The sequence below is a fragment of the Alosa sapidissima genome, chromosome 22 (assembly GCF_018492685.1).
Source record: "Alosa sapidissima isolate fAloSap1 chromosome 22, fAloSap1.pri, whole genome shotgun sequence".
Classification (NCBI taxonomy): Eukaryota; Metazoa; Chordata; class Actinopteri; order Clupeiformes; family Clupeidae; genus Alosa; species Alosa sapidissima.
In genome coordinates this window covers 27,873,970-27,888,258 of record NC_055978.1, presented here as the reverse complement: position 1 = coordinate 27,888,258, position 14,289 = coordinate 27,873,970, and the positions used below count along the sequence as shown (strand labels likewise).

The 14,289-nt window shown below is 44.1% G+C and overlaps 1 protein-coding gene across 14 annotated transcripts in view; it reads right to left on the bottom strand.

The window, feature by feature from the left end:
• nrxn1a (neurexin 1a) overlaps positions 1–11,534 on the bottom strand; it is a 140,696-nt gene extending 129,162 nt beyond the window's left edge. For 12 of the 14 annotated variants that reach the window (XM_042078575.1, XM_042078576.1, XM_042078579.1 and 9 more), the window contains exons 1-4: positions 11,163–11,534; positions 7,930–9,141; positions 1,819–1,833; positions 219–248 (exon numbers count right to left, since the gene is read on the bottom strand). In XM_042078575.1, the coding sequence (XP_041934509.1) occupies positions 219–248; positions 1,819–1,833; positions 7,930–8,641 (757 nt within the window). In that variant the 5' untranslated portion in view covers positions 8,642–9,141; positions 11,163–11,534. The remainder of the gene's footprint in view (positions 1–218; positions 249–1,818; positions 1,834–7,929; positions 9,142–11,162) is intronic. The other 2 variants (XM_042078578.1, XM_042078582.1) reach the window with 1 other exon arrangement.
• Positions 11,535–14,289: the final 2,755 nt, after the last annotated feature.

The following is a 14,289-nucleotide window of genomic DNA, read 5'->3' as shown; positions in this document are numbered from 1 at the left end:
GGAAATTTAAAACAATAAGAAAGGATAGAGACCAAACCATCCATCGACTCATCAGCACCAAGTCGGAAAGAAAGCAGCTCCCCGGGGACATTGCTACCAGCGGTGAGAGGGGAGAGATGGAGAGGACCGGGGGGGGAGGGGAGGAAGGATAGAGGCATGGAGGCATATGATGGAGGCAAAGAGGGGGGGTATGGAAGAAAAGGAAAGCAAACCCATACCTTGGTCGGCCATCATCAGGTGCGCAAGACCTTGAGGGAAAACAAGAGCACAGTCAGCACAAAGAAAGGGATCATGGGAAAGGGGGTGTTCTGTTTTGGTCTCACTGACACGCAGACATCACCAGAGTCAGTGATGCCCACAGCACTGAGGTGGGGGGGGGGGGGGGGGGGGGGGGGCATGGGGGAGCAGAGGCAGGAGGAGAGAGGAGGTTTATGGGAGTTTGAGTTTCTCAAAATAAAGCATTTTCTCAACCTAGATGGTTGCAATGCTTTGCCTGTCACATGAAGCAGAAATTTTTGGACCGAAATTAAAGTAGAGACAGTGATTACTGATGTTAGGTGCTTAGGTGCCCACAGACGTGCTAACTTATCATAACCTCCCCTCCCCTAAAAAGTGTCACATAATCATCAGGACAGACAAAAATAACACATTCTGTAATGGGATATTCATTTTAACAGGGATAACGGGACCAAATATTCCCATTAGGTCTGCCAAGCTATATTAAAATAAATTTCTCTCCCGGCAATAACCACTTTGGCTGCAAGTGTTTCACATCAACAAAAAAAGACAAGTTAGATTTCATGTTGCACTCCAGCCAGCCTCATGCAAAGCCCATCTCATTTTCTCCAGCGGCTACTCTATTACCCGTATAGCGACATGGCTTTTCCCTTTTTAATGAAAATAATACAAGACCTCAAGAGGAATGAATTATAATGGGACCCGTATTTTACCTGCCGTGACACTATCCTGTGCAGTGGAGAAATGTGCGGGAGACGTGGAGTGTGATTTGTCCGCAGCACTTACCCTCTGTCCCCCGAGCACACAATGCAGTTTGGGGGAAATGGACAGCATTTCTGTCTAAATGTATGTGTCCCAGTTTTAGATTGCATGTTTTACATAGAGTATTCACTTGGGTGTGCACATATATATATATATATGTGCATATATTGGGTACGTATTGTGTGGGTGCGTGTGTGTGTGTGTGCATATGTGTGCATATGTGTGTGTGTGTGTGTGTGTGTGTGTGTGTGTGTGTGTGTGTGTGTGTGTCCATGTGCATATGTGTGTGTGCATATGTGTGTGTGTGTGTGTGTGTGTGTGCGTGCGTGTGTGTGTGTGTGTGTGTGTGTGTGTGCATCCATGCCTTTCTGACAACGGGGGCTGTTACATATTCCTATGTGCATATTGCTGCTGCATTCTTTACCTCTGGGTTCTGCAAATAATGGGGGACCGGCCTGAGCTCAGTTTAATGGCCTGGGTAATGGGCAAACTCATTCCCACCTGGTCTGTGTTCAACCGTGCCTTCAGTAAACCGCTTAGGCAAGACAACAACCAAATGAGCTTTTATACCTTGTACTCCATACCTGGATCCCAGTTGGCCCTCAGAGCCCCACTTACCATTCTGCAGGCCCACGGGAGACACATACACACAGTCCCTTCACAAGAATCAGTTTGAAACATGAAGGGAGAGAGAAGGAGGTGGAGGGGTAATGGAAAGAAAAGAGAGAGAAAAAAAAGAGAGAGAGAGAGAGAGAGAGAAAGAGAGAGAGAGAGAGAGAGCAGGAGAAAGAAGAAAAAGAAATAAGGAAAATCACCCACCTGCCACATAGACATCTTCGGAGGGATGCAGCCAAGGCGAGAAGAGAAAGAGGAAGACATCGATTAAGAGGCATGCAGACTGGAGAGTGGCCCATTGCAAAAAAAAAAGGTTACCGTGGTTACCATGCGTCAGACAAATAGTTGAACAAAGAATCCAGCATCCCATGCGTGGGCCTGTGTTAAGCTGTTCTATATGTCAAAGACTTACTCTTAGTTTGATAATTAACTCTTTTCCGGCCTATGTTTCTCCAGCCTATGCTACAAAATAAAAATCCACTCACGTTCAAAATGTGATGGTGTCTGAACAACATCTGAGGGAGGGAGGCATGCTAAGACATGCTGTTGTGGTGGGCAGGGAGGTGGGGACTGATTGTGCTTTTGCTGCTGTATCATTTGTTTTCATTTATTAGAATGAAATCATTTTGTTCTTGTCTGACACCCGACTGAAGGGTCGATGGGCACAGAGCATGTCCCAATTGGCCACATATATTTGTTTTCTTTTATCATTTCCCATATGGGATTTATAGACCCTTTCAACAAGGTAAACAAAAACAATGCTTGAACGTTCTATTTGGGCCCCAATCTACTTCCTCTGCATTAAAATAACATATGGAATGTTAAAAAGGAAGTCTTGTGGGGCCAACTATGATGCTGATAATGGAACTCTCTTGAAAGGGTCCATACCACAGATAAAACCTTCTGTGATATAATAAGTATCATATTTTGGGGACTAGAAAAAAATCAAACTACCAATATTTTATGCAGCTAATTGTGTCTAGTGATAATACTGGGTTTGTCAATAAGTACGGCGAGAAAGTTGAATTGATCTCACAGCTCAGAGGGAGAAAATACGGCATTGCTAGATTGTATTATTGCGATGGGGATTCTGTTGTAAACATTACAATTAGAACAGCAAGCCATTACAGCTGCCATTGATCAGATGTGAGTCAGTGGCCCCACACTGCTTCTCTTTATTTAAGAGTCTATTGTGTTGCAGTCTGGTGTGAATAGGATTAAGGTGTGAGCCATGCATGTGTTTCAGAAGCATCAAATTATACAGGAGAAGGGGCATAAACCTAATAAAAGAGAACAACAGCAGTCAGTCAGTTGATTCAGAGGAAGCACATTACCAAGCAAACAGGCCATATTAAAACTGCTATGTTACAACTACCGTGGTGACTATAGTAGTTTGTTTAAATAAGGATGTAGGATTTGTTGTTCTGACATTTTAACAGTGCATTACATAGAAAATAGCATTAGGAATATTATCTCTCTCTGTCTCACTTGTGTCTCACTGCTGGTCTTACCACACACTCACACACACATTCTAAATACTTCCCTCATCCTCTCTCCACAGTAGATCCTGGAGCACCTTGGCAAAGCATATATCTCAGTAGCAGACACTTTGCTTCTTTTGCTTCTGTAAAATGGGTTCAAATGTTCCTACCTCGTCTGCATTGCATCAGGAGCAGAGTATTGACCCAGAACTTACCAATGCAGCCAGGACCACCCGACCCAACACAAAGAGCATGCACCACAAAAGACAAGAGCCAACGAAAACATGGAGCACGAGAAAATGAGAGAAAACAACCAATAGAAAGAGTTATGTCTCATGGTAGAAAGGATCAAAATTGATGTTGCAGTGGCTGATGACATTTAGAGTATGAATTACAAGACCATTGTGTTCCATTTTCTGGTACAAGAAATACATAATGGTAGTTTGGCCGCACACAAATATCGGTAATAGCTACTACAAAATGATCGCTAAATTCTATGCTACATGATGGGAAAGACTGTCCTTTTTCTTTCCCAATATGGATGATGACTAACTGTCTCGACTTGTGCCAGGTAGGGGATTATTAGGGTGACATTAGGCAGTGTTGGTACCCCTGGCATAAGGAGGGTATTTTTGCAGGCATGCACACTAAGGCCCGTTATCCTGACACGGCCAGCCTGGCATTGTAGCGTCTGTGTTTGCACTGCAGTGACGGGCGTATCAGGATCATGTCAAGCGCTGTCCTGCGCTCCGCCGCCCGCTAAAGCACGCCGGGCGAGGGGGGATGAGGAATCGCATCGAGCTGACGTCTCTTTCTGAGCTGCCTGCATTGCACACTGCCTGATTCTCAGTGGTGGAGAGGAGATGAAGAATTGTTTGTGAGGAAAAGGACAGACAGACACACACACACACACACACACACACACACACACACACACACACACAGATAGACAACCATGGCTGAAATTGTTCCGAATAAACACGGTCTTTCCTGCCCAGCAGCTCATCTCTGCTGCCTGCTTGCTGTGCACACCCTGATTGTAAGGACCCCTCCCAAGACTGAGAGAGAGAGAGAGAGAGAGAGTGCTGAAAATTATAGGAGCGAAGGATGGAGAGAGAGAGGGGTGTCATCTGTCATGCTGACTTGGAGGACCACACTGCTCTCATCAGCGTCATGGCAACTAACCTGATAACACACCCTCCATCAAAGATTCTAGAGCGCTACGCTCTAAAATCTTTGCTCTCCACAGAGAGGCTGGGAGGGAGATCATGTCCAGGAAGTGGAGGATGAAGCATGGAGTGGCCATGAGGGCAACTAAACGCCTCTCATAAGATTAGCGCTCGTGCTACACTTCAAAGCACTTATGCCTTTTCAGTGGACTCACCAACGTAGCGGCAGATTAGCCAAACGTCCTGTGATCTACCCTAATCTTTTAGCCCGCCAATGAGCTTGCAGCAGAGACAAAATCATTCTGATATGTTTGAATGGCAGGAGGAACCACAGCATAATGGCAACCAGCCTTTAATTGGAGGGCAGAACCAGCCATGCCTCAGCACAAAGAAAAGCATGTTTTCTCAGACACATTCAGTGTCAATCCAGCCTCCTTGTGCCTGGCAGTCCTGTGAGATCCAACTTGTCATTCTGTCACTCTGTGCCAGCTGAATGATTCTCCTGAGGATCAATACTGAGTGGCAAGCTAAAGCTATATCATCTCATCCACACAAAGATTAAGAGCTCTAATTCAATCTGGAGTGATATTGGATTGGTAATTACAACAGAACTGTGTGCTGTATATTCCACTTCCAGAGCTGCAGTGGTTTCAATATTGGTGCTGCTGGATAACTGGCAAGAGCTGGCTAATGGTCTGTGATTCGCAAAGCTGGACTTATATAAACTGCTAAACATGCAGAACTATGTCTATGACATAGAATATCAATTTTAATGAGTTATTGGGAACAGTAAAATCATCCCCATCTCTGGCATGTGCTCGTTAAATATTGGTTCTGAAAAAAGGAATCAGTAGGTCAGTGGCCAAACTCTACAAGTGGACATCTCCCCAGAGAGAGAGCCAGACGAGCAACAGCACACGGGACCAAAAGAGCAGGACAGTATGCTCAGGGGACATGGGGGACGAGGTTAAATATAGCCAGAAGAACTCCGCTACGCTGCTGAAGGAAAATGTGGCCACACACACAAAACGCATAATGGCTTTCTGTCTGTCCTCTCCATGTCTGAATAACAAGTGTCCTCCATAATTAAGACTAATCATGCCAAACTGTATTGTGAGCTCTTCTCCCTGTCAACCCAGGCCAGGGGAAAATAGAATTAATTACATGGAAAGGACTAGTTGAAAGGCTGAAGATGAATGACCTCCGTTACTCCGTACTCTGCCTGCATTGTGTTGGCTTCAAATTGACTTTCCCATCAACGGACTGATTTTATTAAATAAAGAAAGCATTTCAAAACCACCGGAACAATCCAAATCCACGGCAAGAACAAGCACACACAAATTCGCGCACATGATTTGTGAATGTAGTCTAGTTTTCCTGGGGACCAACTTGTTGAGCGATTGAAAGCGTTCCCTTTTAAGCGTACACCACCACACCACTGCCCAACAGTGCCCTTAGACAATTCAAAGAATGCAACCCAGCCCTGGGCCTTGGCTACTCTCCAGTTCAGACAATTTGCCAGCGTTTTCAGTAACAGCCCACACTAAGGAGGGAAGCAGTCTCATAACATGCCAGCTTGCCATGCACAGCAGCGCTGCCCTGGGCCTCTAGCCCCCTGCTGGGCTGCTCGCACCTGCCTCGCTGAAGCAGGTTATTACCCCTCCACCTGGTGGGAGAATGACAAAGCGTGCTCGGAGAGGCCGCCTTTAATTCTCCAGACCGCACCCACCAATCCCCACAGCATGAAAACACACATCTCGGCTACGGAGGCGTCTAACATTAGTCCTTGTGGTGGCTGACGCCTTTGTGGCGATGGTACAAGCTCGCCCCTCCTCCCTGACGGCGTTCGACAGACACTTGGTCTGAACTGGCCTCTTTTTCCCTCACACATTTTTGGGTGCCGGATTTCTTTCTTCCATTTTCCTTAGAATAAAGAGACAGAATTAGGTTGACCGGATTTGAGTTAAGAATAACCCTCTGAACAGATACCATCTAGATTTATCTGTGTCTCGCTCTGTGACCTTCAATTTTAGTTACAGGATCTCTTTTCCCTCATGTGTAAAGGCAGATGACAAAAACAAAAGCAGACATGCTGACAAAGGTCACCTCACTCAGGCTCACTACTGGGGGGGGGGGGGGGGTTACTGCCATGAACTACTGTCCCACAGATAGGAACCACTCATCAACACGCAGCTCATTCCTCCACTGAACCAGCTCAAACTGCAAAATGGTCCCCTAATTCACCTCATGAAAACAACATTTTCATTCTGCACAGAAGCCCCAAACATGAGTCAGAGCGCAGTGTCCGGTGACACACCAGTGCGTGGCCTTGACCAGTCCACCACAAATTAGAGCACTTCTTCACCTTGCACTGAAACTTGGGACTGCGAGAGCCAAAGGGCTTCTCCTGCTCCACAAACACCAATGTGTCATCTTAGCCACTCCGCAGAGGACAGCTAGGGCCTTATGGGCAGCGCCATGACTCATTCTGAGAGACAGTCCTCTACCTGCTACTGCTCATCACGCTCACTCGCCTAACCCTGCTCAGTTTTGGAAAAACAACAATCACCAACGGTGACATGGCGCACTCCTTATCAGAATCAGCACTCTTTGTCCCATGACACAGGATTACAGGGGAATGGAGATGAGAAGATTCTAATTGTGCTCCTATACTGCACACCAGAAATATAGATCACTGTGTCTATATACTGTATGGCAATACTTCAAAAGGCTCCGTTGACATTAAAGGAAGGTCTCTGCACTGGCAACTGTATCTGTGGCAACAGTTTCTCTCATCAGCCAAGGGCTTACCCAAACACAGAATTATCAACATCAAGATCACTGAGATTAGTCCACAGAAATGATTATCAAAATGACAAAAAAAGGAAAGAAAAGAAGATGGAGAGGACAGAAAAAAGAGTGACATCTGACCACAAGAGGGAGTTAGACAAATCTAGCACTCTATGAGAGACCAAGGAAGATCAGTCTTTGATCAGTATTTGATTGATTTTAGCCACACTCCTGATTATGTATCCTCCTTACTGTACATTTAAAACCAAGCCATGCATAACCCTTTCCCATGCATAATCCAGGGTACAGAAAGAAGAACTACATGAAAAGTAGAATGTAACGTGGGAGTATTACTGTTTGGAGACATGTATGCATTTATTAAGTTTGTCCAGACGTCTTCTCTGCCTCTTATGAAAATACCCAGAGTCTTACTGCATCATGCTGATTTGAATTACAAAAGTTGCTGTGTTAAAACAGCCATATGTTCTCACAAGTTGAGAGAATTCAGTTTTAAAGACCTGGCTGGTTGTTGCTATTAAGCAAATAACAATCTGTGAAGTGTTCTGTGAAGTAGGCCATCAATGAGGTAAACGAAGCTCAGAATTTTGGTGAATGCATTGTGTAGATTGTATTCATAGCTATGGTTTGAGAAGCTCAGCAATGACGTCAAACAGAGATGTCCTCCATGGTAGGTCGCAAATGATGATCATATCCCATGACCATGCGGATGCTTAAGCCTGCCCTCAACTGATTGGGATATTCATGCTCCAACATGTGAAAAACGGCCCATTAGACAACTCTGCTAAAACATACTGACATGACTTAAAGTCAAAAGATTTTTCACAACACTGATAGAGGTAATCCAAGGATCTTACCTTCACTGCAATCTTTCCCTTCATATCCGGTGTCTGAACAGTCACAAATGGCCTCCTCGTTGACAATGCTGCAGACTCCTCCGTTCTGGCAAACGTGGTCAGCTCCACAAATGCCGCTGTTAACGCCCTCGCTAGCAATGAGCACGGGCTCAGAGCCGTTCACTTTCAGATTGGTTATCCAGCCTTTGAATGGCACCACGTCTTTGATGGCTGCAGAGGTAAGCCGCAGTGCCACGGAGCGCAGTTCAGGGGGTATACCTCCTAGGAATAGATTACTGAACACAGTCATGTCCCTTCTTTTAGACTTCACCTCCACCATCTTTACCTCCTGGTCCACTACCAGCGTGGTGTTTTTGAAGTTCCTGCGCACGGTTATAGCGTGCCAGCGGCTGTCGTTGACCGCTGTGTCGGAGAGCACAGAGGCCGGCTCGGCACAGAAGATGGAGAAGCGCAGGTTTAGCCTCCCGTTGTGGATGAGGAGTTCCAAAAAGTCGCAGAATCCTTCATCATCGAAATACATGAGAAGTCCGTGCGAGCTCTTGGTTTTCATATTGAAACTCATTTCGCTCTCGCAGCAGGCATTCCACATGGGGAATCTGGCCCACTGGCCCTCCGCCCCAGTGAATTCCATACTAGCCCCAATATCTACCAGACAGCAGCCCAGCAGACCTATCCAGATCAAATGAGCACCGCTCCGAATTGAAAAGCTCATGTTTGAAACCTTTGTGCTTTTTTTTTCAGCAAAGGATGCCGTTACAAAATAATTCTAAGAAAGATCTAGATTGCCAGTTCTAGAAGAATATCAACATGGCAACATTTACCTTTACATAGTCTAATGTCATTTTTCACCATGTAGTTTAACTAGTCTCCAAGGCTGATTTGTACTGTTATGAAAGCCTTTTTGGAATTCAATTCTATAAATATTGATGGGTCTGATTGTCCTTTCAAGAAAGAAGATGCCTGTGTTTGGCTATCCAGGTGTGCTACAGAGGGACTTTGATAATATACTGTATATCCATCATCTCCTCAACTGCCAGGTATAATTACCCTGGATTTTAATTGCATTAAGAAGCACTACTGCAAAACGCAGGCATTGTCTTGTCTGTTGCCTGTCGCTGGAAACTACAACAGCTGTCAGACACAGCCCCTAGAGGGGCCTCCCTTCCACACAAATCTCCTAATCACATCCGTTTGCTCCTATCCATCAGCAATCTGCAAAGAACACAAAACAACATGGATTCACACATTTCAATCTGTCAGGTGGAACAATTTGCAATTGCATTCATCTTTTCCAAAAATAAGATGAACATGTTTTCATTTCCTACATATCAAATAAAATTGCAATGTGAACAGAAAAGAATGGCATGCTTGTTTTCCTATCTGCAACTCTAGTTCTTTAAGGACATTGAAGTACAGTATGTGTACTATACTCCTGAGATGAGTGACCAACAGCTTGTATCAATGGTTTGGAAGGGAAGCTTGTGAATGCTAGCTTACTGTATATGTCCTCGTTTACAGAGAAAACCACTCTAGGTGGGTAGGATCTTTGTCATGAGTTGTCTTGTGACCTTTAAAAATTGCTACTTTAACACTGTACAGTACAAACACTTGATGTGTCTGTGTAGAAGAAACAGGCTTGTTTCAGTGCAGCAGCATTTCCGATGTTCCTTGTAGAGCAAAGTGCATACACACATTTCTGATTTTTTTTTAGCATGGGCATCATTAATACAGGTTCTCTCTCTCTTTCTCTCTCTCTTGCTGTCTCACAAACACACACACACACACACACACACACACACAAGAAATTGTAAAGAAACAAATTGAAAGCAAATAATTATATTGAAACTGTAGCCTATTTGCATGAATGGATCATATCATAATTATCAACCTGCAGCCCCATGTGTGACATTTGAAGTGCATATTTAAATATTTCTATAAGCCATGATAAACATGATGGTCCCTACAAGAATATAATGTTTGATGACATAGCCTACAGTACTGTTGGTTACAGTGCAGCCACTGTGCTTCAGGTTTTGAAAACCCATCCTACAACAAATGTAGAATTCATTCCTGATTAAATTGCACTTTATCCAAATCTTCATAGCTCTAGCCATGTCCTAAATATCATTTAACAGCTTTATCAATCTAAACATTGTAACATTGTTCAGACTATTGGTCAGGGGAAGTTACAACGACTAGAGGACCCATTTCCTTTGGACCTCTTCACTGACCTAAGGGGCCTTGGGAGCCCCTCATAACAGTGCGCATTAGAGCCAATCCCACGTGTGAAGAATAGTTTCACACTGTCTCCCAAAACCTTCCCGGGGCGGAGGCTTATCTCGCCCCTCTTAAGCATTAATGACACCGCAGTTGTCTCGCCTCCGGCCTGTCTGTCAACTGATCTAAACCAATCTTTTCATGCCTTAATGCCGCGTGTTTACTGACAGGGCTTATGTTCAGCAGGAGCTCTGCTGAGTCGAAAGGATGTTCATTATTCACATGTCGTGTAGTGCGACAAGGTGCGCTTTAAAAAAAAAAAAAAAAACATAGCCAGAGCTCCACACAGGCAGCTATACATTAACTATACAGTATAGCTCAGGAAAGCCTGTAAACACGGCGGTCTCACGGCTGCGGTTTTACACACAGTTGTTTCAAAGAGTTGATTTTGTATATGAGATAAAGGTGCAGCCCATGCACAATATTTAAAATCATGGTAAATAGAGTTAGATGAACTAAACATTTTAGTCGTTCTCCCCAACAGACCATGCACAGAAGCTACGTTTATGAGGTAGGCTACATGCCCAGACAAGGTATTCATACATCAATCGTTTTCGTCAAGACCAATGCAGTAGATGACTCAGATGCGCATAGCTTACTCAATTATCAACCATCTTCTCTTCAACCTGAAAGAAAACGCCTCTTTAAAAATTAAAAAAAAAAAAAAACATTATGCTTGTACAGGCAACCCTTCACACTTCATGGAAAATGAAACGAAGCACACTGCGTACCGTTAGATACAGTAGGCTATCACCTTACAATGTAATTCTGAAAATACTCATTAAAAAGCTATAACGATTTCACATTTCTAATATGTTATCCTTTGTGCGTGGGCTTAAGCTCACATTCGCCAATCAAACAAGAATGAGAGCACATAAGCTTACACACACCTCAGCGCGCGAAATAACGGCACTTTTCGTCGTTACAACAAAGGTATGACTTAGAGAGATATTTACCTGGATAAAAATAACATTTCGTGATCCCTTGTTCGGTCAGCCCAACGGATGAAGCTTTGCGTGGACTTCCTCATCGAATTTTTCCGTCTTTTATTTTGATACAAGAATCACTGCATTGGAGTCTGGAGAATGCGAGGAATGGGAGAGACGGCTGCTTATGCGGATCCCCCTGAAAACCCCGATGGGTTAACACATTTTAGACTGAGGAAATACTGAAGTTTAACGCCACAAAAATGTCACTCTCCAAGTCTTCTCTGGCAAATGTAGAGCATTTGAAAAGAATCTACAACGCTGTCAACATATAGCTATTATATATATCTTTCTCCCCGTAGTTTGTCAGTGTGAGAAGGTGCGATCTGCCTCTACACTGAGCTTTGCCTATGCTTGTCAGCTCTCGGAGACATAGCGTCACGTGTCTGATGGAGATGGGCGGGGCGGGACTACTGCTGCAGCACCTTGGACAGCGGCAGTGACAACGAAAGCGTGTGAGAGGAGAGCGCGCCCCTACCCTACCAACTTTAAAATACCTAATCAAGCGAGAACCGCGAGAAAAAATCCCTCAACGCCCTAGCTACAGCCTTGTGGAAATACCCGCTTGAGTAGAGGGGGCAGGTGAACAAGGTTTTACACAGAGACGTATCAAATACTAAAATTTGATCTCCACTGTAGGCTATTGCAGAAATGCAGGGATGAGCTGATGCCAAAATGCTAACTCAGAGAGAGAGAGAGACTATATTCGAAACTGTGGGCCTGTGCGTTAATCACCGAGGTGATTCTCTGAGGTGGCTGAGAATGATTTTATGTCGACAAGATTCACTTGTTGGCTCTCTGACAGTAGATGCAAGACAGAACTCCCAAGAGAGAGACGCACCGTCAAAAGACAGAACGCTTCATTGCCTCGTCCCATTCTCATGTCAAAACATGCTTTCTTTAGCAGACCAACCGGCCGTGATAGCTACCTGTAGAGTGAAATGCGCGAGAAGGTTGGGTGCCCCCTTTGATGGTGATGATGCCCGAGCTCGTGCTGGTTTTTGAATTAGTTGCGGACGTGAGCTGTATGTTCTATGTGCGAAGTAGGCCTGCTCATGACTAATGACTAAAAGCGTTCGTCAGGACGGGCGGCAAGGCAACACACAAAAGCCTCTTGAGATGGGGGCGAATGAATCAGACGAGCCCACATTTCATCAAGTACTACTGAGACGTCTATCTTTTTATCTGTGTCCAGAAGACGTCACTGGCTATTAAAAGGACCATCATTAAACCCATAAGTTTTAGTTTTGGATGGTAATGGGCAAATCTGAATTGATCTATAAAAAAAGACTCAATGAAACAGTAGAAACTCCAAGATTAAGAGCATACTGCTGTTTTCAATTGGCCTGAGGCTCTCATTGGTTCACCCCAGTAGAAATGTTTTCAAACAACATTACACTGGTAAAAGCAATTAACTGGAAATTGCATGGAAGACTCTACAAACCAGTTTGTGTAGCAAACATCTTGATACATTTGCATTATTTATACACGATCTCTTTTTGCTTTGCATTCCCGGATGTCAGTAAAAATGTGGCTCATGGCACACATTGAAATAGATTGCTCCCTGTGTAACCATAGTTGTGCAGCAAACATGACATGCAAATCTCTTGGAATTAAAATGACACTGTATCCAGTCAATCTTAGTGAATTCCCTATCACTGTGTGCAAGTTCACCAACGATTGGTCCTGTCTCGACTTTTCTGACTCGTTTTGAATCGCCTTTGACTTATCAGGGTGGCTGGCAATGGGCATACTGTAGTAGGCTACTCAAACATGTCCTAAAACAACCCTTAACGTTCGTTTTCAAAACTGTGCAACTCACTGAGTGGTTAGTGGTGCTCGTTGATTAAAACAAATATATCGGCGCAATGTATGATTTAAATCCTCTGCTCACGCTAGCTAACCTTCTGAGACGAGCGAAAAAAAAGACTACAACCAAACGTAAACAGCACCCCTTTCCGGTGGTGCAGTAATATCAACGTGCAATGAGTTTTCCAACAGAAATCAATGGGATTTTACAAAATGCCAAATAAAAGACGACAGCAACTGTATTTCGGTACGCTACTTGTTTTGGAACATCAACGCACACCACTAACCACTCAGTGAGTTGCACAGTTTTGAAAACGAACGTTTAGGGTTGTTTTAGGACATGTTTGAGTAGCCTACAGTATGCCCATTGTCAGCCACCCTGAGAAGTCAAAGGCGACTCCGAAAAGTTGAGACAGGACCAATCGTCAAAATGTCGGTGTCCACCACTCTAGTTCATCCAAAAACAAACCAGAAAAGGGCCTTAAAGTGCTAAAAACCGGAATTTTCCTTTAAAGTTGGCTACACACGTTCGCATTCTACGCCTAACACCGCAGCCTCTGCATGGGTTGTTCTCCCCTCCCAAGAAGTTGTGAGTTAATTGGTTGGGTCCATATAGCCCGTCTTTCCTAAAAAGTTTTCTCAGATACCAGTCGGGCCCGCCCTACCTTAGTGATAAGCGTCAGGGAGGATGGATGGTAGAAAGATGCCATGAGGGACTGAAAAGGCCAGGTAAAAAAGACGAAAAGTATTGGAGGGAAATGCTGCCAAATGTGCCATGCTTCCAATTTTTTTTGAAGAGGACAGACATAAGTGGTAACTGGTAAAGAGAGCTAGCCATGATTATAACGGCGTAATTGGGCTAATAACCTACTGGACGTTGTAGCGTTGTCAACCTATTCGCAAGTAACATATTAAATTAATTAAAATATCAGCATTTTGGTATCATCCAATATGGCTATTCATAGACTTTGCAAATATTATGCAAATATTGATAACAAAACTCAAGCTTGATCTGTGTATGCAGTAGCCTATAGGCCTAAAAACAAAAGTAGCCTGAGCAGCAGATCAGCCAGTCCCCCGCTGTAAATGATGAGCCCGAAATTAACTATGACTATAGGGACAAGTAGAAAGGATAATAGAGTTAACCATATGAATTAAAGTTATTTTATGGAAGAAAGAACAGTAGGCTATATGACAGCAGTAGGCTACATGATCAACCTATATGGCTTGTTTGCTCAGAAGTGGGTGTAGTAAAGGAGCAAATCACCAAACAACAACATGATAGCTG